This window comes from Drosophila teissieri, chromosome 3L (assembly GCF_016746235.2).
Source record: "Drosophila teissieri strain GT53w chromosome 3L, Prin_Dtei_1.1, whole genome shotgun sequence".
NCBI lineage: Eukaryota > Metazoa > Arthropoda > Insecta > Diptera > Drosophilidae > Drosophila > Drosophila teissieri.
This window is the reverse complement of record NC_053031.1, coordinates 19361149-19388426: the sequence shown is the minus strand read 5'-3', so window position 1 is coordinate 19388426 and position 27278 is coordinate 19361149. Positions and strand designations below refer to the sequence as shown.

Here is a 27278-nt window from a genome sequence, read left to right as displayed (position 1 = left end):
AAACTGGGTGGGAAAGGGGCCGATGGGCGGGGGGCAAAAAGTGGAAGGTTGGCATGCGAAACGCAGCACATGTGCAGCGAAAAGAGGAAGAGCAATGTTGGGAGAGGGGTGGGGAAAGGGGGTAAAAGAGAGAAAGGTAAAGGAGAAGGACGAACGACAGCGAGAGGAAGCGTGGCTGTCAATCCAGTCAGAGATTTGTCACCCGGAGAGAGTGGACAATATTTCCACGGGGGTTGGGAAAGCGCAAGTGGGTTAAAAATAGGAAAACAATTGGTGAAGCTAACGAAACTCAGAAGGGACATACTCAAGTAAGAGTAAATAATATTATTTACAGAATGAAAAGTGTATTAAGTAAACATTTCTGTTTGAAAGATGCATTCGAATAAAGTGAATAATTAGAAAGAAGACCTACAAATAATTCGAAATATGTATTAAAAAAGGATGGTCTCGTTCCTGATAATCGTATAAAATACTCAACAGGAAATCACCTTCATAAAAACTGATTTACATCGGTTGTAAAAATCACCTTTGGAAAGCTATTATAACAGCAAATGCTCCATTAAAACATGACTTCCTTCCCGTATTTATTTGGTTTGTGCAAAAAGTAACGAAATGCAGGGCAAGGTAAACAGAAAGAAAGCAAGCCGTAAACAAAACATTTACTTTGCTGCATTTATCGCATGCTAGAGAGCTCTCTCCCGCTTACTCTCTCTCTCGCAGTCGCATTCACCCTTGCCCTCCCCCACAGCTTATACCAGCGAGCGAGCGAGCTCTGAAACTCAGTTGGCCTCAGTTCTCTTTCGACGATCGGAGTGCTCGGTTCTGCGGACGGAAGACTGCCGCTCGAATCAAATCAAAATAAGACTCGCGAGCACCAATTGCACCGTTGAAACGGCAATTAATCAATGAAGAAAACGTAATAATTTGTATAGAAACACCTCTCTTTTGTGCGCAAATCAAAAGCAGTGACAATCAATCGTAGGCATTTCGTGAATAAAAGAAGTTTCTTCAGACTGCCACCGAGTGGCGTCCTCGAAAAAGCGACAGAAAATACAGAAAACGAGTTATGAAAATACAAATTGTGGCCGTGCCATGTGAGAATGTGTGTTGAAAATTGTTATAAAGAAACAAGATTTACTGTTCGTTGTTATTGTTGCTATTCCGATCTGTGATCGCTGATCGACAAGCGTTAAGCGTCAACTGAAATTGGATTTTCGGGGCTCACCTTTAAATATATCTGTAGGAAAACACACATCCCACACCGTAACACCTGAAAGATAGCGACAACATTTGGCGCTACATGAAATATTAATTAAAAAATCTGTCTGAAAATAAAGTAGAAATTACTTGCAGCGGCAAAAAGTTTCTACGAGAACCAACGCACGTACTATTTATAAGTACATCTGTGTATCCGTTAGATACTTGCTGTTGTATCCGTGTGTGCCTGCATCTCCAGGTGTTCGTGCAACAGTGTGAGTGTTTGATGTAAGCAGACGTGAAATTGGATTAACTTTGACAGACGCACGGCGGTTTTTAATTACCACCAAAGAGTTTTCGGGATTAACAGCGGAAAGTTGGACCAGCTCCCCAGGTAAATATCATCTACGAGGGCGGAGGGGCCGCGGATTTCCATTACATTGCGAGTCAAAGATCAGTTGCGGGAGATCCGTATAATGGGATATGCCAGCCAGTCGAGTTCGATTCGGGAAACCGATCTCCAAAGGGGGGAAGAAGACTCTGGGGAAATGAACGACTCCGCCGAATGGATAACACTTTGAGAAAATTCATTTTTCCTAAGATCGAATGGGTCGAATGCATTTCAAGCCTATCTCATCCGTATGGATATTACCGAGAATTGCGCTATAATACTTTGGATCTTCACAGCAAAACAGTATATTACGTGTAGTTCTATAATACGTTCGTACTTCTTAATCCCTTTCTAAACCAGCTTTGTATATACCAAATAAAAGGTATTCTTAATAGGGTGCTTCCAAATAAGATTGAGCAGTCCTAGAGCCCCATAAATCGCTGTGGGAACTTTCGAGTTGATCCATTTCAAATAATACAAGTCCGGAGGGTCAAAAGCTCACTGAATGTTTAACCCCAACCACAGTTACACATGGTTATTTTTACCGGTTAACGTTTATTCGATCAGCCACCTTATCTCTGCCGCGTTTCTGTTCGACGGGCGTTTTGTTTACTCAACAGAAATTGCGGCTGCTACGTTCTTTTTTGGACAGTTTTCGTTTATTTCAATCGAATCAATATTGCCGTCGAATGAATGGAACACTACCAACCCAGCCAAACCGAAATCTTATCTCCCGCGGGAGGTGGGGGAAGGGGAAAAAGTGGGGTTGGTGTCTGGAATGCGTGTGTGTGTCTACATTATTTCATTATTTGTTGTCAAAGTTTCGGCTGCCGCGGCAGCGACTACCAGAAATACTACCATGTATACCATGCCATCGATAGAGCTGGAAAATCGGTAAAAAAAAAGAAGGTAGGGGAGTGAAAGAGCCGCTGATTGCAGGTGCTGGCTCTGCCGACTCTACCTGGAAAAAGCTGCAGTATGTTCGAGTAGTATGTCTCTGGTACTCGGCTTAATCTGTGATCAAGATAAGCCATTGCATGTCGATCGTTTCGTGTTCGAGATTCCAGATCCCAGATCCCCTAGATAGTTATAGTTTTCCCTTTCCCTTCCCTTCTTTCTTTCCCTGCTTCTTTCTCTGTCTGCTTTCTTGCGTCTCTGTGTGGAAAATTATGTTTCTCTGCGGTCATAAATTATGCGTAACGCGACACCTTCGTCTACAGGTTTCCAATGTGTCGTTAAATATTTTATTTCATTTTTATAGCTCTGCCATTGGATTTCGCATGAAGCGAAAGGCGGAGGACTCGGATCGTTGGGGCCAGAAATGATTTCATTAATTCTTCAGTTAACAGCAGACGCTCCCAAGGTTAGAGCCTCTTATAAAGGCAAAGGTGTTGCCCCAACTGCCCGCCAGAGCCTAAAAATATCAATTTACATACCGAGACCGAGGCACAGGGACATCATGTGGTGCTCCTTGTGCCCAATTCCCAATCCCCGATTCCCGGTTCTCCGTTCTCGGTTCTCAGTTCTCGGTTTCTCCGAGAGAAACGGGCCTGGCCCGCACTTTCGCAATTCGAAAAATTGCGCTTTGTCACACAGCAAACGACTTTCGGCCGCCTGCTGGGGCGACACTCAAATGCCAGGCCGTGCTGTTTTTCTGTTTTTCTGTTTTTCTGTTTGGCTGGTTGCTCCTCTCTGCTGGTCGCAACTGCCGAGTGTTGCCTGTTGACTGGGCACAGTGGTACCAGAGCGTCCTGATTACTGATCTGTAAACGGAATGAGAACCTAAGTAATTATTCACGTGTAACACTGGCATCTTTCGACAGTAAAATAGGACTGTTGGCATGGATTGAGTCCTGAAGATACATTTAATCATGGTATAATTGCTTATATTATTTTATAGGGGCTAACAGAGTGCATGATCATTTTGTAATAACTCTAAGGTGTATTTTCTGTGGGCATGCAGTTGCTCAGAGCTTCAGCTACTCCTTCATCCTAAAAATCCTTGACCACTGTGCCCGTTGACCTCCCGCGGCTTTCCGGCATGTCTGGTTGTCTCGTTCTCGGAGTCTTCCCTCCTCCACTCTGTGCCTCAAACAGGTGATCATTTTACAAACGGTCCTGGCTACCTGTTCCCGCTGGTCCCGCAGATCCGAGAATCCCGAAAGTCGGCCATAAATTATGTTTTGTCTGGTTTTTGTTGCTTTTTGTCTCCTCCAGTGGGCTTGGCTATAAATTTCTCGTTGACTCTTTCCACTTGTCAAAGTCTTTTCATTTTCTTGGTGCCTGACGGTTTTTAATGATTTTTTGGGGCCTCTTCCTCGGCTTAATTGTGACTGGGAGAGGATTATCTCGTTTTTTTAGCCATCCGATGCTGCAAAAAATTTATCGACAGGCGCATTGACACTCGGCCAGCGAGTCAGTTAGTCAGTCACTCAAGTCAGTTACTCAATTCAGCAGGGAGACGTCAGTTGACTTGTCACTCGCGACGGGTTTGTCAGTTTCATATCCTGGTAACCGTTTTTTGCCGATCAAGTGATGGAGCTGTCAGCTTAGGCGCTAATGTGCATACTAATGTCGGATGCTTCGCAGGTTTATGACAAACCGATTGAGAATTGGCATCGAAACTTTTTGCGAATAATCTGGGACTAATGGTGGTAGCAGACCAGCATTCTAATAATTCAAAAAAGCTCAAATACATTTATCGATACTTAAAATTGAAATATGCATACTCAAACACATGATACAGTACAATGGGCAAATGGATACACATAATTATAGTTTTAAGTCAACAATGGTCCCCCAATGTTGTCATATCATTCTCAATTTATTGAGACCGCAATCATCAGCTGCCACATGTGGCTTTCAGTTCCACCTTTTGCCTGTTCCACCTCCGATGCCGCTGGCAATTTGTCTGCGGGCATCGGCATAATGCGTTCCCGTGATCATTTACCGATCTTGTTATAATTATAAAACCCACAATTGTCTCATTGCGGGTATCCTCTGCCGGAGTCTAATCATGTTGAGGCCCGGGCAACTCCTCCAATGGGCAACGGGCAACCGATAATTTACGGGCAACCTGAGCAACGACCCTCGTAATTATAAAACCATTTCCAACTCCGTTGCACTGAACCTGGCCCTCATTTTCTCTCTGTACACACGGCTTGTTTAAATAACACCAACATATTGATTAATTTTCGAGGCCCTGCTGAAGACGGGACTTGACATGGCTCGAAACGGGCCAAAAGCAGGTCTCGAGTCGTTCATCAAACTGGCCCAGTCAACTCAGGCCCCGTGCTGCAATTCATCAAACTGCGGTTGTGTGTTGCCTTCTTCCTTGTTTCGCTGCACAGAGAGAAATGTTAACTATACACTAGATATTAAGACTTAAAAATATATAAAATTGATATACCTAACTGGAACTAATTGTATTTCTAGACCCCATGTCTTACAAATATAATCATTAAGTATCTTTGTTGGTCATCAATTTTTTTACCAAGTGTCCTCTGATTTTGTTTTGCCTTGTTTTGTTTGATTTATTTTGCATCTCCTTCAATTTTCTCCATTCAGTCATATCATTAGGCTTCAGGCTCTCTCTTTGCCTGTTTTTTTTTTCATTTTTGGCCCCTGCCCGTTTTGGTTAGCGGAGGAAAACCGAAATCAATTTGACATGATTGCCGTGGATCATAATTTTTTTCTTTCTCTTTTATTCGGTGGGTTTCTACGGCGCTTTCATTGGACGTCGTGTTTTTGGTGTGTGTTTGTTTTGAATATTTTGTTTGCCGGCTATTAGGTTTTGATTATTTATGAGCTGAACCCATGGGGCACACACTCGCCGCAGAAAACTGCTCATGGCTCGTTGGAATTGGCCCGGCAATTAGCCAACGCAAACGCCTCCCCAACCGAAAAACGATTATTTGTTTTTAAATGAAAAATCACCAAAAATCACAGAAAAGCTTGAAAGACAAAAGGAGATCATCTTTCGGTTCCTTTAGATCTTGGACGTTTTTTATTATTATTTTCGCATGCCAACAAACTATTTGTCTTTGGCCAACAATCAAGCTGAAATTGGCTTTTAATGGCAGTTTACTTATTTATTTATTTGTTTATCTTGGCATATCTTAAAGGTTTGCCAACATTGAAGGAAGCTAAAAACTAAATAATACATGCAGACTCCCGACCAATTTATCTTTTATACATTTTTCAATAAATTTATGGCTCTCCGTTCGCTTTTTGCTTGCGTTTTTTCGATTGTTTACGAAAAACATTTATTATGCATAGTTTGGTTAGACAGGCAAGCAAGCTATCAATTTTTCACCTTTCGTATCTGGCAGATACATCAAACAAAAGTTGAAACTTGTTGCCTGGCTTGAGTTTCTGGCTGTTCAGACTGGGTGCTTGCTAACTGTGTCGCTAAATGTGCTTTGCGGTGTTGTTGTGGAGATAAATTCCATAAAAATCAACAGCAACACACTCTAAAATCGACGACTACCTAAGCAACAATAACAATGAGAAATGAGAAATGACAAAGGCAAACGACGACGACCACGACGACGCTATCTTAGGGAGAACTGATGATGATTTATGAGCGTCAGAAATCAAGTAGAAAATTACGGTAATAGAAGAACACAAGGCAGACTGCACACAGATACTTACTTACGCACACACCGCACTGAATTCAAACTCATAGATACGTGTACGTGTACGTACCTACCTAAATTTCCAACTTTACTCGAGAGGTTAGCACAGAGCACCGAAAACCAAAAACCGAAAATACGTACAAACAAAATCGACACCGTTCGTTGGGCAATTTTAACTAGAATTTATTTCGAGCTTGGGCAAACAGAGCCCACATGAAAAAGCGATAAAAACATGTTTTCCCCGGCTATTTCATTCGGGGAGATATTTTTAATATGCTAATTGGCAATGCAAATATTGAGCTAGCGCCTGCTTGAAGCAATTTGCATTTTATTCGAACAAAACCGAAAACTAAAAGTGTCGGTTTTAAATCCAATGGCACACTCGCGAGTGTGGGAGAATAAGAATCAGACACATAACCACATACCGCATTTATGGCATTTTTTCCATCGTCGAGCATCAGATTCGCTTTGAGTCTAATTTATTTAGCAAGACGACACCTTGTTAGTGCCCTGACTTATGACGGGATGTGTGGGGATATTTTCCAGCTGCCGTGTGTGGGTTTTAGCTGGAAATGTAGCGACTAGGTGTTAATTTTGTTTGTTATTCGAGCCAGTCGACATACCCCATTCCCCAATCCCAAGGAACAAATAGTTCCCAAACAACACGAACAACGAAGAAACACAAATCTAAAATGAAAATTCCCATTTAAAATGAAAACTAACAAGACATGCGGGCGAGTGTAGGTGTTGGAAAAGTTGGATAGGGATAGGGACAGGCCTCAACAAGTGGAAAATACAAATGAAATTTATCTTTGGGATCATTAAAAATGTAATGTAACAAGGGATCAAGAGTCACAAATTTAAGATTTCATTTTCAAAAATGATACAGTAATGTTAAATGCCCACATAAAAGCTCAGCCAAATTTAACATCTAAATGAGTTCATGATAGATCTACATCAATTTCTTTATGCATTAAATTCTTATACTAAAGAACGAATCATATGAAATGCGTTTTAATCGAAGTGACTCACAAGTTCATTAACGCAGACCAAGTGGATTCCTTTGATTGGGAAAGATTTGCTGGTCTTCTTAGAAAGTTTCCCCCAACACATCCTTTTGATCACTCATTCCCCCAAAGAATCAAACGAAAACAAGCCCAATGAAACTTATTTAATATGCCTTATATAGAAAGCAGTTAATTAAATCGACCCTGTAGGAGGGCGGCTGCTGCTGGAGCTTCCCTTGAAATCAGTTAACAAAAGCCCAAAGATAAACAGAGCCAGTCGAGGAGGATGCAAAGCAAAGGGGCACAGAAACCACAAAAAAAATAAAAATAAGACGAATCGAAAAAGGAGAGGAAAGAAAGCAAAGGAGCAGAGCAGACCCGAGTTAAGTTGAGTTGAGTTGAGTTGAGTGTATAAAATGCACAAGTTTAAACAGAATTCAGATCGAGATCCGAGGAAGGAAGGGCGCGATGGGCAGGCATCATTAATTCTCACCCAAGTGTTGCACGACGAGCGGAGCGTTTTCCTCAGCCCGCTGTGCATATTTCCAATTAAAGCGACTTGCAACTCTAATGAACTTGAAGATATCAATCTACGCGCTGTTAACCCTAAAAAACCGCAGACAGACGGCGAAGAAGAAGTCCGGCACGAAATAAATGTCAGGCTAATTAAAAGGCAGGAAAAAATCTGCGGCTGCAATCGAGCATGCAATATTACTCATAAATTTCCCGTCCTGTCTCCTCTTCAGTAGCAACTTTGTTTAGAGGCAGCAAATTAATTGAAATAGTACCAAAAATAGAAGTCCGAACCGAGGTTTCTGTTGCATGTATCCCACAGATACGCATCTCTGGGATGCATCTACATCTACGCACATGTTTCGCTCTCAGTCCACCTCCATCTTCATTCCAAATGGGAATGGAAAGGAAGCGCTCGGCTCGCGTTAAAACAAACAAAAACATATTTTTCTTATAAACAGAACTCAGAACAAAATAATTTTAATTTCAGCAGGCAGGTTCTCTTGTATCTCAGTATCTTCTTTTTGCTCCACCTCTCTGAATTTTACACTTGGAAAAGTTAGGACTAAATAACTGTATTGTTGGAATATTTATTTTTTAATTTCTATTATTATATTTCCTACCTCAGGCTACAATATTCTAAATGAGACAAAGGGATAGCATATATGTATTATTTATTGGAAATCATAAATATACTGTCACAGTCCATGTTTAAGTAATCAGCTTCTAGTGTACCTTTAAAAACCCTCGAAATATTTACATTGATAAGTCCTTGTGCAAATCGTTTTCTCTCTCTGCACTTGAGTATCTTTTTGGGCTCTCGCATCGAAACATAATTAATTTCTGTTTGTTTAAGGTCTGCGCCTGTTTGGCTGCGACTGACTGTTGTTTCCTGCGACGCGATGACGATGGCGATATTTGCTTTCCTCGCAGCGAAGCAGCGAAGAGAAGGGTGCTGCTCCTTGAGATTCATTGGAATTTCAATTTTCAAAAAACGATACTCCACACAATACATATTCATTGTCGTGGCTCGGCGTTGTGTTGGGCATTTAAATGCCCGCTCATAAATTTGTTTTCTGCTTTTTGCAATGTCATAAATTAAACATTTTCGAAACTGATACGTTCTGCCCCTCCCTGCTTTGACTGCCTGCTTTGTTTTTATTGATCATCAAGTTGACATTCGCCGGAGAGAAAGAAAGATCGAGACAGTGGGGATATTTTGCCATAAATTATGCGCCTAATTAATTGGCCTACAAATTCCAATTCCTTCGCTCAGAATCTTTCCCAGTTAATTAGTCAGACACTGGAAAGCGTTTGAAACCAGTCTTGAAACTTGGATCTTCTTCATTTTGCCTCAGCATGTTGTTCTTTTATGTTATTTGAATTTCAGAGGTTTTGTGTGTCGCAGATTTTTAGCTTTGAGATTTTCTGGGAATTTGATTTGTTCAAGCCTTGGAATTGAATAACAGGAGATTTATAATGACAAGCTGGTTTTACAAAGAATTTTAAATTACCAAATAACTTTTGGAAGTGTCATAAACATTTATTGTTCTGAGCTAAATGAATTATTAATCTATGTTCCGGGTATTTTCTTCAGCAAAAATAGCATTGGTGTTATTCTAAATAACAACAGAACAGACAGAAATTGATAAATACATATTTCTTAAAACAATCTTAGATCGTTTTCTTGTTCATTCTAAGAACCCACTAATTGCAAACAGTAAATTTCTAATATGGGTAATACCCTAGACAACCGAAAAATAATTAACTTCAAATAAAAAACGACATCTATTCCCCACATTTCGCCATGATCTCCAGTCCTATCTCAATTAGGCAAGCCAGAAGAAAACAAAGAACGCAAAAGCCAGAGGCAGACGTTCATAATTAAAAAATTGTCATTTTGTTGTCGTTTGCTTAACTTTATCTGCAATTGGTTACAGCGGAGATTACACCTGGCAAATTGTGCGGCGGAGGTGGTAAATCAAAGGCGGCGAATTGTGGGCCCACAAATACTCGGCATTGTTGCTCCTCCGACTTATCTCAGTTTTCTTTGCTAGGTTTGGTTAGGCAAATCTTTTGCGCCACTCCCACACTCGCAGTTTCGGTTTCAGCTTCAGATACAAAGTACAGATACAGATACAGTCACAGATACAGTCACAGATACGGTTACAGGGGCAACCTCTTCTGCGGCATTTTATTTGTCACTGGCTGATTAAACTTGCATTATATATACACATATATACCATATATGTACAAAGAGTGCCGTTAAAGCAAATAACAACAAGGCGCGCTCTTTAATAAGAAATAAAAAAAGATGGAGGGAGTGAAAAAAGTTAATTAAATTGTAAGCGAGTGGCTGCCTCCTCCACAGGCACACACGCAACTTCTTCATCATCCGGCGATTGTCTGGCCCCTTAATCCCGTGGCGTGATTAAAGTAGTCCACTTTCGGCTAGGCCCAGGGATAAAGCCCCGGCCATTTTCCATTTTCCGCCCCACCCACGCTTTTCCCCTTATTCCCTTATTCCGTCGGCTTTTCCTGTTTGCTCTTTGGGAGCTGCTGCTTTCCCTCTGTTTTTCTTTCGTGGCTTCCATGCTTTTGAAGTGCTGCCGCAGAGACAACTGCAATTGTTCCTTAGCCGCCCACAAATTTATTGTCCAAATATTAATATTTGCCCGGGCACCCAGAACATAACTCAGACCGCAAATTGTGGCAACTCTTTCTTTGGCTCTTCGGCCAGCCTGTAAATTATGTCGCCAATTCCCATTTTTTCCAGCAGACTTTCTGGCATAATGCCGCTTTTATGCTTATTGCATAATTAAGTTATTCGGCCTTTTATATTTTCTAATTATACCAGATTTATATACTTTTTTTATGACCGCTTTTACGATTAGCAACATTAGGAGATGCTCCAAATCTGCGCGCGGGGAATTCGCTTTATGAAAGTTGCCAAGCTAAGGCTTTTATAGCTGCATCTAAAATCATCAGTTATCAGATAACTTATCGTACCCTTTTTTTTGCATCTCATTACAGCTGGGCGGAATCGAATGAACCAGAAAATCAACCAGAAAGCAGCTAAACCAACGGAATGGAAAAAATGGTAAGTGGACAAAATTATAAAAAAAAGCTTAGAACTTAAAAGTAGTTTTCAATTGTATATATATGAAAATAAATAGGCTTCGTCTTTTTAATTTGGAAATTCTTGGAGCCCCGTGAAATGTGGTTCTCTCTAATATTTTGCATAAAATAAGACATCAGCTAGACGTAAATACAAATAAGAGGCCAGAAAACTTGACCTTTCCCCCGCCAAACACTTTGCCTCTTGGCTACTTCATTGCGCTTAGTTTGCCGCACAATGGAGAGCAAAATGCCAGGGTCCTCTATTTGTGACCTGGCCAGTGCAATTGACCAAGGAGCAAAGGGGCCAAGGAGCAGGAACCCACTGGTAGTCGGCATCCAGCATCATAAACATCCTCTTCGTCTGCGGTTGTCGGCAGTTACTTTTCGACGCCAATTTTGCTCTTCAAAACGAGCCATCTCCTGGTGCACAGAGAGAAAGTAACTAGTAACTTGGCTTTTTTACGATTCATCGGCCTAAAGACACATTTGGTTTATAATTGCATTTCTTACATTCATCTCCAGAAACTTTAACAGAATTTTTCCCCTGTGTACGACTATTCTTTTCGTTTGAGCCTGGTTTTCTGGTTTCGGCTGCCGTGGGCGATGCATCTTCAGACGCGACTTGTTGCCCATTGTTGGCTCACCCTTTTGAGCGGAGAATATGGGAACATGGTTGAGAGACCGGTAAAGAGAGAGCTGCATCTGAATCTTGGGGCAGGCATATCTTTTGCCACTTTAACGTTAACGAGCTGTTGACTTCTTTCTGCTTTTGCCGGCAGTTGAGTTGCCAAGTTCTGCAGCTCGACTCCTTCCCTCCCTGCACAGCCCTCATCATCATCTGGCTGCCAGCTTTGCCTATCCATCATTCTCTCATATTTCCTTTGGCTGCTTTAATGCAAAATATCCTGGCAAGCCTTTCAGTCTAGTTAGCATCGTCTTTTAGCGTCGTCTCTTTCACCAGCACAACTTGTCTGGCCAACTGTCGAAGCTTTTTGTTGATATGGAGTGGTTTTTTCTCCAGACACTGTTGTTTTATTTTCGTTTGTTCAGGGCTCATTTGTTATGCGAGACATTTCGAAATGTTCTCGTAATTAAAACATGAGAATATTTCCATAAATACAAACATTGATTCGGCCAGATGGGCAAACATACTGCAATGACACATCATCATTCTCAATCCGTTCGCTCGATCTTCGTCGTCTGCCTTCTCTGTTTTTTGTTTACAACGCGTTTGCTTAAGCTTACAAATAACTAATTTAATATGCCAAACATGCAACGTCTCCCTTCGCAGCATGTGGCGCTCAACTCGCATAGAGAACGATGGAATTACTCGGTTAATTGAATTATAATTGTAGACGGCAGGCAGCAATATTCCTAGCCCCTCTTCCCAGGCTTTCCCCACCAACTACTCCCTCGCGATGATCACGTCGATCATGTCGAGCAGTCAATCAATGTTCTAAAGATATTTTCATATTCTCGGTGCCAGCTCGTTGGTGAAATGTGTATATATTCCGTGTAGCCATGGGTTGAGTTCATTAGAAATGCCAGTGCAGCGAGGGATCTGCCTTGGGATGGGTTTCGGTTGGCTGGGGATTCGATACAAAAATTGTTATGATATTTATGGGTTAGGGAATAATAGGAATGCGTATGCATTCTATGCACTAGTGATACAGGAAAGATTAATCATTTATTGATTGAGTGCCTCTGTTATCCAAGAAAACGCACTTGGTAATATAACGTATGAAAACGGTTCTATCCAAAAGAAAACGAAATCTATATATACGATAGATACATAGGTAACTGAATTTGACGGCAACTCGAACTTTGGTTAAAGCGAATGGTTTGCCCAAATCAGTTTGCACCTTGCGGTCCCACAATTGCCCCTGTGATTCAATTCGATTGAACTCAACTTTTATGGCACGTCGGCAATGGCGTCAGTGTAAACAACAGTGGGCATCCACCTAAGGCGGATCACGCGCCGCGAGGAGGAGGGCAGGGCCACAGTGGAACCACCCGTTGAGTGGAGGAGGCTGGAGCGGACCGGAGTGCCACATCAGCCCAGTTCATTCGACATCCCTTCGTGCTGTTTCCTGCCCGAAAAACACGCGCTGATTGCTCGGGCTGTTGAAATGCGCTTGGAAAAATAAACCAAATAAACCAAGAGCCCAGGGAAAAAGGCATAAATTATTTGATGCAACAAAACCCCGCCCGTCCCCGTGGAAAATTAAGGTGACCATATGTGGCCGGAGGGCACCCAGCTGAGAGCAAGTGAAGCAAGAAAAACAGTTCATAAAATCAACAAACAGCAGCAGCAGAAGCTGGAGCTGAACAAAGATCCACAGAAGCTGAAGTCGAGAAATGGGAAATGGGAATTGGAATTGGAATAGGAATAGGAATCTCGAACAGCATTTGAAATGCCGTGCAGGGAATTCCTGTGTTGCTGTTCGTGTTTCAAATAAACTTCGAAATGCATAAATAGTTTACAACAATAACAGGGAATCAACAGCAGCAGAGGCAGCAGCAGCAGCAGCAGCAGCAGCGTTTCCCCGAGAAGAATGAAAAACAGGAACAAGTGCGTTGATTGCAGCCAGCCGGCTGTACTTTGCAGTGGGAGTTGGGTGGAAAATCGTGGAAAAACTGCCAGAGCTGGGCGGGGAAATCATGTGGGCCGAGCTATTTTGAAAGCGACTGTCGAGATGCCGAGTGCAGAATGGAGAATGGAGAATGCAGAATCGAGAACTCAGAATGCAGTTGCATCTGCATCTGCAGCATACCAAGAGTTCATTGGATCCCACTTCCTCTGTAGCGAGTTTCCCCCAAAAAAAATGCTGCTCATTTACATTATTTGTGTTGTTCAGCTCATTTGATTTCCTTGAACTGAGACCAGAGGGAAATTAAAGCGTTAAAGCGAGTTTATGGAATAGAGAAAACTCCATTCAACTGCTTACACTTTTCGAGACTTTAAGTTTTTAATATAAAGTTACAGTCCTCTGGCAAATCAAAAGCCAACACAAGGTTTTATTTTTAAATGTTAACTCAGCTTTTCAGTTTTATCTGCTCACGGTATCGTTTTCCATCTGCGCTTAAAATAAAATAGAAACATATTCCCCCGGCCAATTGTAACCGCTTTGCAACTTCAATTTCTTGTTACAAGTGCAACATTTTATTAACCCTCCGGCGGTGCCCTGCCCCCAACTCCACCCCACCGCCGGTTCGAACAATTTCCCTACATATTTGGCGCTTTGGAGTCGTAAATATTTTTATTGCTTGGCCATAAAATAGAATAACACAAACAGAACGAAGGAAAAAGTGCAATAGACTATCAACAGTTTCACGCCTTCCTCCGCCTTTTGCATACTGGTATGTACATATGTACATGCGAATATCGGTTGATATTTTCCGTCCGCTTCGCTTCTTTGTTTATGCCACACATGTTACGCCTACGAAAAACTCGTATAAAACTCTGGGGGAAGTACGAGTATTTCTAGGCCCAGTCGCACGTCCCGCAGGCCCATTGTCTGGCTTTGAGTCGGAATAGGAATCGGAATCGGTTTGGAGTTCAGTCAAGTTGAGTCTACATTTGCGAGCCATATGTGGCATGAAAATGCTAATGGGGAAACTTCGGTGCTACCTACCGGTGCTGCACTGGAATCATTGAGAGTTGATGCATATAGAAAGAAGGATTCTTGAATATGAAGTTGGAACATAAACCAAGTCACACCTTTTCTTCAGTGTTGGGATCTATTTATATAGCAGTCTGATACCCAAGTTGTTTGTCTGTCAATCAGATCTACAAATTATGCGAACAACTTTGCGAAGGCTTATTCTCCATAAATGAAAATCAACATAAGGTTGCACGAAATTTTCAATGTAGAACATTAACATGCGCCTATCACTTGAAAACTTGACCTGACTGACTCTTTCCTGATATTCCCGAATATTTGAGTTTCAGAATATGAAAGCTGAATGACAGCAGCGGTTGATACGCGGGGTACAAAGTTCATATATCAGCTAGAAATCGGAATTCGGATCCGTATCAAGAGTCATGTGCTGTCCACTTTCGAACTTTTTAGGGTGGCGGCATTTTCCCTTTGAAATGCCACAAAGTGCCACAAACAAAAAACGCTGATAAGCCCGCGATTTATTTATGATTTCGTTCGATTTGGGGCCTGATGCTTTCATAAATTTAAATTCTACAGTGGCCCTGGCGTTTCAATTAAGCAATTGTTGTAAATTGTTTTTCGATTTTTCTGCTCGCTCTCACTATTTCCTTTGACCGATATTGATATTGATATGGAGTGATATATGACTGGCAGAGCAGCAGCTTGTGCATCGATAAGATTTCCATGTGCCTGGCCAAAAGAAATTAGTCAAAGCTGGAAGCGCTTGCATGCAAATTATTGTTATGGGCAATTTGGCCATTAGCCACAGCGCCATAAATTATAAACAAGACCCAGAGCAGCCGAAGACGCCGAAGTCGCCAAGATGCGAGATGCGAGATGCCTCATTGAAATTCCCCTAGCCGAAGGCTGAAATCCAACAGCCAAGAGCCAAAAGCCAAGAGCCCGGGGGAAAGACGACTGCCTGGGACATGTGCCTCGCATTTCAGATTTCCGTCCACATCCATATACTCGAACACTAAGTATATATGCCATGTATACGTAGATTGAATTTGATAATTTGTGGTCTCGCATTGGTTTATGCATTTCCATTCAATTCGGAATTGGACTGCATCTTTATGACTTGAAGAGGGTGCTAAATTAGTTGGAAAATATTTGGAAATATGTGTCCGGGCGGAGCAGCCAATGTTTGTGGTCGGTATTTATAGAATGTCATTCGCCTACATTTGAGTTGGTAAATTAATCAGATTTCTAAACGATACTCGGTGGCCTGACAAATGTGCGGACGATAAATCGATGTGTTTATTATTATTTATTTGAATGGTTTATCTCTGGCCGGCATTTATAAATGTCGTTTTTATTAAAATTAAAGGTGTTTTTTAACACAAATTTCACCGCTGGCACGAGTCTTTTGCGCCAATGGGTGAATCGAGTATTTTTATGGCATTCCATTGAAATCTTGCGTCTATTGATCGAACTCATTTTGTTCGATTTGGACACACAAAATTTACGCAACTAATTGATTTTGTTATTTATTTAACATTTTTACAAGAGAGCCAAGAAAAGCAAACGCAGCAGCAATGCCATTAAAAGCCATTAACTGAAAACTTAAACGCATGCCAGAGACACATAGCCAAATGGGGAGAAGGGGTGAACAGCGGGACAATCGGAAAACGGAGAAAATCGGTAAAATGGGGAAAATGGAAGGCAGGCAAACCGGCGACGGTGGCTGCCGCGTGTTTATCGCTGGGCGTCGGGTCGCGCACGCATGCCAACAAAATAAACCAAGCTAGAAATGCCATTAAATACGAGAGGAAAATACAGAAAAATACGGGAAAAAACGGGGGAAAAAATGGGAAAAAGGCAAAAAACATATACATGTAATACAAAGCAAGCCAAAAAGAAGAAACCAAGGAATATGGCGAGGCAGCGGCGACAAACAAACATAAAAATCAATGCCGGGCGGAGGAAGAGCCACCCACCAGGATGGCGGGGCCCCCGAGGCGTATGCGTAATATCGAAAGAGCAGCGAAGAGCAGGGAAGCATGAAAATAGAGCGAGAGCGGCGACAAATTTATAGCATTGAAATGGAAACCAGACATCGAGACGTCAAATTGCCCACACACAAAACACAACACACAACGCACAAGATTCAAAGTCAAAAAGCATTCAAACTACTGCAAAAGTGCCTGGGTGAAAACAAATAAATAAAACTCCTTTTTGGCAGGCCGCAACTCTAAAAATGGCAATTTATGAGCCATGAGAAGCGTTGTTTGCCTTGCATTAAATTGCATAAATTAATTGCTAGCCATCGAGTACCCAAATGTTGCCAATTCGCGTTGGCGACTCGTAAATAAATAATACTGATGTCTGCGAATTAATTGCGAAAATTCGGTCAAAGCAAACAAATCGTTAGTTATGGCGCCTCCACTTTATCATTGAGAAATGTTTGATTATTGATTTGCTCTCTTTATTATGCCCGTACACATAGATCAATAACATCTGCCTTCTGATCCCCGATGCAAAAGGGGCTTACTTTCGTGAGTAAACTATTGTTTGAAGTGAAATGAGCTTAGTACTTAATTAAAACTGCTGCTGTGGAACATCCACTGCACTGACTCTGACCCAGCCCAGCAATTAAGCACCTTCCGCAGGTGGGGGTCACACACACGACCACGATCCCGGGCCCTAGCCCTGTGTCACCGATGTATCCTGAACTCCCCACCTCGTAGCTCACCATTAATTATCCATGTCAGCGGCATTTTGTCACACAACAAGCATCGCTGCTACGGAACATCCTCGCATTTTCCGGGCGCATGTTGCAGATATATTTCACTTAATTTCCACACTGACATTAATTAATACCCGTGTGTGTGTTTGTGTGTGGGTGTGTGTGTGTGTTTGTGTGCGGGTGTGCGAGGGAGACGGCACGTGGTTGTTAGCCGACAACAAAGGGCACTAAAAATGTTTGTGCGCCGAGATGGGGCGCAAGTTTGGCCCCCATGAGGAGCAGTACAACCAGAGACATGCTAAATTGTCAACCTAGAACTTCAGACATAACATGCATCATTCATGCCGGAATGTATGAGTGTGTGTGTGTGGTGTGTGTGGTGTGTGTGGTGTGTGTGGTGTGTGTTGTTGTGTGTGCGCTTGTGTGTGTGCTTTCGGGGGCTCCTTGCCCTCTTGACGCTTTCAAATGACCATAAAAATCGTTTTTATTGCATGTGTCACAACAGCCGGGAAAACTCTTACCGTAATAGTTTTCCCCGCTTCTTCTCCTTCTTTTTTGTGTGTCAATGTCGCCGGCAGTTGGTTGGTTATTTTTTACTGCGGTTCCCTTTAATTGCCGTAAAAATAAAACAGCCACCACAGACAACGCGACGACAGTCGTAAAGCCACCTATTCCTGGCTTTCCCGGTGTTTCAATTAGCTTTCCATCAGCGAACATCAGCACATTTCTCTTTTTAGTAGCCGGGCTGCATTTATGATTCAATTACTTTTATTACAAAATCGGTGTGTAAAAATGCCATCGCCGGTATTAGCCATAAAACGGTCGATTATCAAATATGACCGTAAATGTAAATCGTAGATAAATGGCAATAACAGTATTTTCCGTTTGGACAGCTGAAAACCAACAAATGGCAATAAAGTAAATGTCTCGGGTATGGAGGCTCGTTATATGAAAAATTGAAACTCGATAGCGGCGAAAGGCAACTGGTTTTTATGGCCAATGCAAATAGCAATAAAATAAAGTTTGAGTGGAGTGAAGTGAATAAAATGCTCAAAACTAATTAGAAATTGACAGTTAAATTTTATTTCAAAGGCTTCGCGTAAAAATTTAATATGTATGCTGCACGATGACTTCCTTATTACATATTTTCCCCAAATCTCATTATCATTGCTCGGCACTCAATATATCTTTGTAACACCTCGTTTGGTGGAAAAGCCATGAACATTTTTATAGTTCCTCTTACGCCGCACTTTTATGATGCGCTAAAGTTGCATCATAAAACCTGTCCACTCCTTTTTTTTCGGCCAGAAAAAATGTTATTTTATAAATGTGCCACATCCTGAAGCAACAAAAAGTATATATACTTGTATTTTTTGTATTCCTTGGTATATTTAATTTGTCCCCCACAAAATTCCCTTTTTGTGCTTCCATTGTCGTAGGGGAAACGGAAGTGGAAATGGCAATGGAAATGGAAATGGGAACGGGAATGCAAGGCAATTCGTTTTTAATTGTTTTCTTCTCCCCCCAAAGTATGCTAAGAGCAGGGGAGTGGCAACAACTGTCAAAATAAAAACGCTTGCTCATGCTGCAAAATTTGAAATGGAAAATAAAATCTGCCAACAGGACAACCACCCACACATGCAGGACTTGCATGTTTTTCTCCTTTTTTTTCGTTTATTTTTTTTGCCTTTTGGCAGGGAAGACACTTGACACTCTTTTGTATTTAGTCAGCCAGCCGACAGTTCACACCCCCGAAAGCACCCTACCCCTCTACCCTCAACGGCAGCTGCACTTTTGTCTTGTTATTAGCAAAATTTGCGAGGACCAAGGAAACGGGGCTAAAATCGGAAATTTAATTTTATTTCCATGTTTTTGTTTCGCCGGCAACTCTCGCACTTTGCACTGAGAAAAAGGGTCTCTTTAAGTTTATATTTTAAGAGCAATGATACACAGAAACTCAGGTCTACAATCCTACAGATCATTAAAACAGAACATGCGTTTGAAGGTTTTTTAAAAATAACTAAAATGTATAAAAGTTTTTTAAAATAAATGAAAATTGTTTCAGTGCAATGCCAACCCTCTGACTTTGTCCTTTTTGCCGTTCCACTCGCCTTCTGCGGTGTCATTTAGTCCGCAGTAAGAGTTTAGCACAAACAAGGACAACGACAAAAAAATAACAAGGACAATAAATATTCAATAATAGAGAACCCTAAACGGCGAAATCAACCCCTCGCAAGGACAGCACCCCTCCCTTCTGCACTTCCTTAGGGGTTAAGGGTGGTTATCGAAAATATGCACGAACTGTTTGACATTTGCAAATCGTTTTGCGCAAAGTGCCCACCGGATTTGCCCGATCTCAGAGGATCTGGTACTTCTGCATTTGCCACAATCCATCAATGGACCCAAATGAAGTCTCCAGAGGATGAGGGCAGTGGAAAATGAGATAGATGCATACTCAGCAGTCGGGGGCGGCGTCCACTTAATTAAGGACTCACAGTGGTTAAGCACGGACTAAAAAATAAAGCAAAAAAAAGAACTATGCAAAAAAGCATTTAATGATGGGCCACATGCACAAACAATTTGCATTCTGCTAAAACTTTCACAAAGCAACAAAAGCAGCCGAACATCAAAGGGCGAAATCGTAGGAAAGAGTGCTTGAAGCCCGCTTTTAAAAAAATGTTGCAAAAGTGTGACAGCAAAAACAGCCTGGCTAAAAACACAAAATGAAAACACGTTTAAATGTCAATGATTTTAATGGGCGGACGCGCAAAAATCTTGAGCCAGTTTTGTGTTTATTACGTTGACAAAGCTCCTCGGGGAAAAGCTCGTAGGAGACCTCCTGCCAAACCCCCGCTTTTCCATTTTCCCCCTTTTCCGCAGCCCTTTTTGCCGTTTTCCCCATTTGAACTCGCTGCGTTTGTAAGGTCATGGAACTTGTCTGCATTGACTTTGTGTGGAAAACCCCCTGGTTGGAAATAAAAACTTCTCCATTCGTCGTCTCTCTCTGTCGCCAGCTACCTGTCTCTCTCTCTCTCTCTCTCTCTCTTTCTCTCTGACCTGAACCTACCGTGTCGACAAACTGTTTTCATTTTGCGCCGCTACGCGCTTTTTGATGCCGCCGCCAACAAGGCAAACAGTTGCTCCTGCTCCTGTTTTAGTGTTTTCCCCACCTCCGCCCGGACCGCGACCCGCTCCATTTTCCCCCCGCTTTTCACGGCGAGTTTTTCAATTGATTTTCGCGGTTTGCTTTGCTTTGGCCAAGGCCACCGTGGAAGGGGGTTTGGGTGGCATTCGGGTTGACTGTTGCACCTGGGAGCCCTTCGAGTTTGTTGCTGCTGCTTCAACGCTTCTTTCTGCACTGCAACTGCGGCGGGCCGAGGGGCTGCCCCGAAAAAGTAAAGAGGAAATACCTCCCCTTAGAAAGTTTAAGTGCTTTGTGGTTGGCAAGTTTTCCTTTTTTGGTTTTTTCGCGTTCCGCTCCTTGCTCCCCCCGCCAGCCTTTTTTCCGCACTTTTCCCAGGTCCGCGAACTGCGATTTGGAGCCGTTTTGTATGAAGACCTCTTCTTTGACGGGGCTTTTTGCCTTTGATTGATTGATTGCCCCCATCGAGGCGATAAGTTATCGATTAGCATTCTCTTTTCTTCCCATCGATGCTGGTTTCGGATCGGTTCGGTGCGCCTCGGTCATTGTTTGGTTAATTGCTCATCAACATTATCTTGAGTTGAATGCCGGACTTACTTCCGCCGCGGTTTTTGTGACTCTGAGTAAACTGTACTTGAAAGCGATTCAGACAGCTTATAGTCTATACCAGAGTATACATTACTGACTTATACCTTGTTTAAGGATCTTAGTTAAGATTTGTTTTAGTTGTTCTGGGTAAACATTACGATGAATTACCACAAAGTACACCCATTCATTTTTAATCAACCTTGAAATGATATAGAAAACATGTTTTTAGATTCCCAGAATTTCGGGATCATTCCTTCGAGACTCGACTCGTTTGGAGATTCCCACCTTCTTGGAAACCCACACCTTGTGCGAGTGGTTTGTTTGCCATGGGTGTCGACTGTACTTTGAGGAGCCAGCAACACTTGCTACTTATTTGCTCATCGGTGTCGTCTTCCCGTCGTGTCTTTGGCTTGTTTGTTTAATTAAAACAGTCAGGTTGTCGCCGCCGACAACACGACGTTGTAGTTGATTTTCTTTAGCCGTTTTGCCCATGTTGCTGCCAAGCTACCAACTTTGGTAACAGCTTCCGCCCGACGACCTCTTTAGTGCATTGAAGCGCAGCCATTCACCGATCGGCCCGGGGATCGGGTATATCTCTCTCTATATCTCTCTCTGTTTTCCCCCACATCTCTGCATTCTCAAGTCTTTGGCAAACATGGCCAAGAAACTCAGAGCCAGATCTTCCAGCCAGTCGAGAGCTAGGGAACTGAAGAAGTGGAGAAGTGGAGAGCTTGAGCCAACATCGTTGAGACTGGCTGGCTGCGTGATTTTGTATAAATTCTTCCAGCGGAATGATTGGCAAAAACCATGCAGTAATAATTTGTTACTCGTAACGAGCTTGTAGCGTCTGAGCCGCACGCTTGTTAACAATTAAATAAACAATATGAGTCTGCACTAAATACGCTGGGTGAGAAACAACGAATCATTAAGCAAACACGACCCAGTCGATCGGCCAAATACAAACATTTGGTCACCACTCGGAGAATCGGAGAATTGGAGAAACGCAGTCTGCGAGAAACGCAACGCAGAGGAGCGATCCATTCCATTCGTCACCGCCACTTGAGACATTTTTCTCTATTAAAAATAATATTTATGCATTCTGCTGGCTGCTTTTTCTACTCGGGAGAAGCACGTTTGCTATTATTTCCAGGCCATTTCCCATGAACACATCGCAGCCACCTATTAGTGCTAGTTGTTGGCCGGCAATCAGAACAACACAGGGTCGGGCCTGAAAGGAGCCCAAGATCCCAAGTACATGAGTCCAGCCACTTGAGGCTTTAATAACCGGAGCAAGTTGCTTTGCTTTCGGGGCACAACGAAGCGCAACTCCACCACTCACTTCTTACTTCTGGCCAAATGTGGAAGCCGTTGTGAACGTGGCTTTTCCATATCCAAACACATGTACGCATTTTCTTTTCTCCTCTCTTCTGCTCTTTTCCATTTCCATCTCCATTCGGCTCTGGTCTGCCATTTCAGTCACGTTCGCTGCATTTCAATATGATTTTCCTGGCCCGGCCAAACCAATTAGACTTTTCCCTCCATCCGTTCGGTGATTGTCGCATTGTTTCGGCTTATGGCTAATTTTCACTCTCGGTTGCGAAAAGAGCTTGCTGTCGAAGTGGCAGGGAAAATGTTAATTTTTGCTATTGGGATGTACTTTCCGTGGTTTTACATTGCTAATTTAAATGTTATCCAGACACCTGAAAGAGTTTCAACTTCGGAAACCACGCATAAATTGTATCCACCATGTCTAGGCGATTATTATCAATTATCCTTGTGTTTAAAGGCTAGCTTGGAATTTATTGAGGTTTGACTTTGCATAGCGAATAGAAATTATTTAGACATTGCTTAGCTACCCCTAACCACCCAACAGCCGTCACTTATGACAGTTCCTAATGCCAGTTCGATTTCCGCATGCTGAGTTTGTCATTTGAGTAGAAGAGTATTGCGAAAGCATCACCACAACCGATGGACGCCTCCATCTCGACGGAGTGTGCAGAATGTATTCAGAATAGTATTCACTGTAATCGATAGCCGACTCACGCCTGGCATTGTTTCTCACGATCCGATTGCCTGGTGCCCACATTTCGATATTGGATTTCAACGTTTATTTTTGGCGCTACCCTCGAGTTGTAATCTCAACACTTTGGCTTTCGCTCCGCCCACGCGCTGTCCTAGAAACATTTTCCGTGGCGTATTTACTTAATTATTTTGAAGTGCTCGGCAAACATTTTAACACGAAAAATGTTTCAGTGAGAGCCGCACTCGGCAACTTATTTTCGGGGTTGTATCGGTCGGGAGGAAAATGGGTTTGGGGCGAAATTGTGATGGACACCGCCGACTAACGCACACAAATGTTATTAATTAAAATGTCATTCATTCAGAAAAACAATGGAAGGACTTTCAGCGCCGAACAATGGAGTTGGGGCTTAAAGTGTAAAGTGGGTAGTGGGACGTGGGACGTGGGAAGTGCGACTATGTTTTATTCGCAGCTGTTGTTGACAGTTTTCGAAAGAGCCAAGAGCTACGAACTACAAACTGGCTGTAAAGCTCTTTAAAGCTGCTGCTTCTCCTTGGACCACACGCAGCTGAGATCCCAAACTGAAACTGAAGCTGGCCGCAAAGCCGCAACTATGTGTGTCACTTGACACTTGCTAAAAACTGTATCTCGTAGATAAATTTCGTGACTTTGAGCGCGCAGAAGCTGCTGGCTAGTAAATTGCCCTTCACTTCAGTCCGTCCAGCTGTCAATTTTTGGTATCTCGAAGTATCTTCGCTTCTGGAGCAGCTAGCAGATAGCAGCTGCTAGTTGACTTGACCACAAACCGCTGACATGGATATCGATATTGCCAGCTGCCATCCCGCAGTTATTCCCCCAAAAAAGGTGTCAACCGTATAAAATAACATTCATTACCCCTGTCAATGATGGGTAGAGAGCCAACTTGATGGGTGGCTTTGCAGCCTCCATTTTGACTGCGTTTCAAGTGAGCAATTGTCTTGAATTAATTTCTGCCTCATCACATCCAATCCATCAGTGTTTCACACCCTTCTTGAGTTGGAAAACCAAAGCAAACACTTTTATCAAGCACACTCTGAGAAAACTGTTGGGCCTAAAGTGCTAGAATTTAATAAATTGAAGCTCTTAAAACAGAAGATCTAACTTCTAACTTCAATAACATTGAATGTTCTAACATACTTCATAGTTGTTAAATCGCTGTTGCAAGCAATTTTTCTTTATGTGCACTAAAGCCATGCGCTTGCAGCCATCAGAGCCCGTCAAATTTAATAAAACTCACTGATTTTGATTGATGCCCCTCTTGGTCAGCAGCAGTTCCAGAATCGGAATCAGAATCACCAGCATGGAAGGGACAGCCCTGAAGCGTCAGCAAATATTGGCGGAAGGGTTGACACTCTATATGAGCGGGGGAGGGAAGGAGTGGGGGATCGGGAAACCGTGGTGGCGGGTGGCGGATGGGTGAAGTGCCCGAGTGCTCGAGTGCTTGACATGTGACATGGACATGTCGTCCAAGTGTCGCCGCGCTCAATTGAAACAAATGAAGCGCGAAAGTTCTCCAGGGAGCGAATCAGAAGCAGAAACAGGAAAGAGCAGTTGCAACTTGTCGCCGCCTCATCAGCGATCCACCATAGCGACAGTGTCCGTCTCTCTTGCTCCATGTGACGTCGGTTGGAAAATGGTGATTAGAAAATCAGAAAATCAGTTGAATTTCGGCAGTCGGATCGGTAGAAGCTACAAATAATTTCACTAATACCAGTGAAACAAACACTATCAGGATCTAGATTTCCTATCAGCATGGGGATTTAATGATCATAAATTCGTTAAGTAAAACCATATAATAGTTTATAAACATGATAGCTTGGTTCAAAATAAATCTACAATTTTATGTCGAGGTACTTGATATCCCCATTTTAAATAAATTGTCTACCGCTTAATGTTTTTATTCCTGAACAAGTTTTTATATAAAATCTTACTGGAAAGTTACTAAACATATTAAATATATAGAACTAATTTGATTTTCCTTTTTTTTACTTGCAGTTAGACCACGCCGTTCGTCGAGCGTTGACGATTTGACGCTGCGCTGTGTCTGGAAGGAAACGCTACCCGCTTTTCCGGCTCTCGAGGTGCCTCCACGAGGAGTGAGGTGCAACCGCAGAGAAGGTCAGCAAAGAAAGAGCCCAAGGGGTTCCAAGTCACACAACCGAACTAAGCTAAGACGCACAAAATGAGACACAACCGACTGAAGGTCCTGATCCTGGGACTCACCCTCCTGCTGACATCCTGTCGAGCGGACGGACCGCAGCACAGTGCGGATCACGGCATGGGCGGAATGGGCATGGGCATGGGTGGCCACGGCCTGGACGCAAGTCCTGCCCCCGGATACGGCGTGCCAGCCATACCCAAGGATCCCAATCTGCGATGCGAAGAGATCACTATACCAATGTGTCGGGGCATTGGCTACAACATGACATCCTTCCCCAACGAAATGAACCACGAGACCCAAGACGAAGCGGGCCTGGAGGTGCACCAGTTCTGGCCCCTGGTGGAGATCAAGTGCTCCCCGGACCTCAAGTTCTTCCTGTGCAGCATGTACACGCCCATCTGCCTGGAGGATTACCACAAGCCGCTGCCCGTGTGCCGCAGTGTCTGCGAGAGAGCCCGCTCGGGATGCGCACCCATCATGCAGCAGTACAGCTTCGAGTGGCCGGAGAGGATGGCGTGCGAGCACCTGCCCCTTCATGGTGACCCCGACAATCTGTGCATGGAACAGCCCTCGTACACGGAGGCGGGCAGCGGTGGCAGCTCGGGCGGATCGGGTGGCTCTGGCAGCGGTTCCGGCTCCGGCGGCAAGCGGAAGCAAGGAGGCAGTGGCTCGGGTGGCAGTGGAGCCGGCGGCAGCAGCGGTTCCACGTCAACGAAGCCGTGCCGCGGACGCAATTCAAAAAACTGCCAAAATCCCCAAGGAGAAAAGGCAAGCGGAAAAGAGTGCAGCTGCTCGTGCCGCTCCCCACTCATCTTCCTGGGGAAGGAGCAGCTGCTGCAGCAGCAGTCGCAGATGCCCATGATGCACCATCCACACCACTGGTACATGAACCTCACTGTCCAAAGGATCGCCGGCGTGCCAAACTGCGGCATTCCGTGCAAGGGGCCCTTCTTCAGCAACGACGAAAAGGACTTCGCCGGCCTCTGGATCGCCCTTTGGTCGGGACTATGCTTCTGCAGCACGCTCATGACCTTAACCACATTCATCATCGACACCGAAAGGTTTAAGTACCCGGAGCGGCCCATTGTCTTCCTCTCCGCCTGCTACTTCATGGTGGCCGTGGGCTACCTGTCGCGCAACTTCCTTCAGAACGAGGAGATCGCCTGCGACGGCCTGCTGCTCCGGGAGAGCTCCACGGGTCCGCACTCTTGTACCCTGGTCTTCTTGCTCACCTACTTCTTTGGCATGGCCTCCTCCATCTGGTGGGTGATCCTCAGCTTCACCTGGTTCCTGGCCGCTGGTCTGAAGTGGGGCAACGAGGCCATCACCAAGCACTCGCAGTACTTCCACCTGGCCGCCTGGCTAATTCCCACTGTCCAGTCCGTGGCCGTCCTCCTGCTCTCGGCGGTGGATGGCGATCCCATTCTGGGCATCTGCTATGTGGGCAACCTCAACCCGGATCACCTGAAGACCTTCGTGCTGGCCCCGCTCTTCGTTTACCTGGTAATTGGCACCACCTTCCTGATGGCCGGATTCGTGTCCCTCTTCCGCATCCGCTCGGTTATCAAGCAACAGGGCGGTGTTGGAGCTGGCGTCAAGGCGGACAAGCTGGAGAAACTGATGATCAGGATTGGCATCTTCTCGGTGCTCTACACGGTGCCGGCCACCATTGTTATTGGATGCTACCTGTACGAGGCAGCCTACTTCGAGGACTGGATCAAGGCCCTGGCCTGTCCCTGTGCCCAGGTGAAGGGTCCCGGCAAGAAGCCCCTCTACTCGGTCCTGATGCTCAAGTACTTCATGGCCCTGGCCGTGGGCATCACCTCGGGCGTGTGGATCTGGTCCGGTAAGACGCTGGAGAGCTGGCGTCGCTTTTGGCGGAGACTCTTAGGAGCGCCGGACCGCACGGGCGCCAACCAGGCGCTGATCAAGCAGCGGCCCCCGATTCCACATCCCTATGCCGGATCTGGAATGGGCATGCCCGTGGGCTCGGCGGCGGGCTCCCTGCTGGCCACGCCCTACACCCAGGCGGGCGGAGCCTCGGTGGCCTCCACCAGCCACCACCACCTGCACCACCACGTTCTCAAGCAGCCGGCGGCCAGCCACGTATGA

At 44.0% G+C, this 27278-nt stretch overlaps 1 protein-coding gene across 1 annotated transcript; it reads left to right on the top strand.

The window, feature by feature from the left end:
- Positions 1-811: 811 nt before the first annotated feature.
- LOC122616133 (frizzled-2) lies at positions 812-27278 on the top strand. Its single transcript, XM_043791459.1, has 3 exons — positions 812-1591; positions 10779-10845; positions 25001-27278. Exon 3 carries the CDS (start codon positions 25188-25190, stop codon positions 27276-27278), a length of 2091 nt encoding a protein of 696 aa, XP_043647394.1. The 5' UTR covers positions 812-1591; positions 10779-10845; positions 25001-25187.

Bases quoted from the DNA above. Each gene is read 5' to 3' on its own strand.
- LOC122616133 (XM_043791459.1), top strand. From the start codon at position 25,188: ATGAGACACAACCGACTGAAGGTCCTGATCCTGGGACTCACCCTCCTG.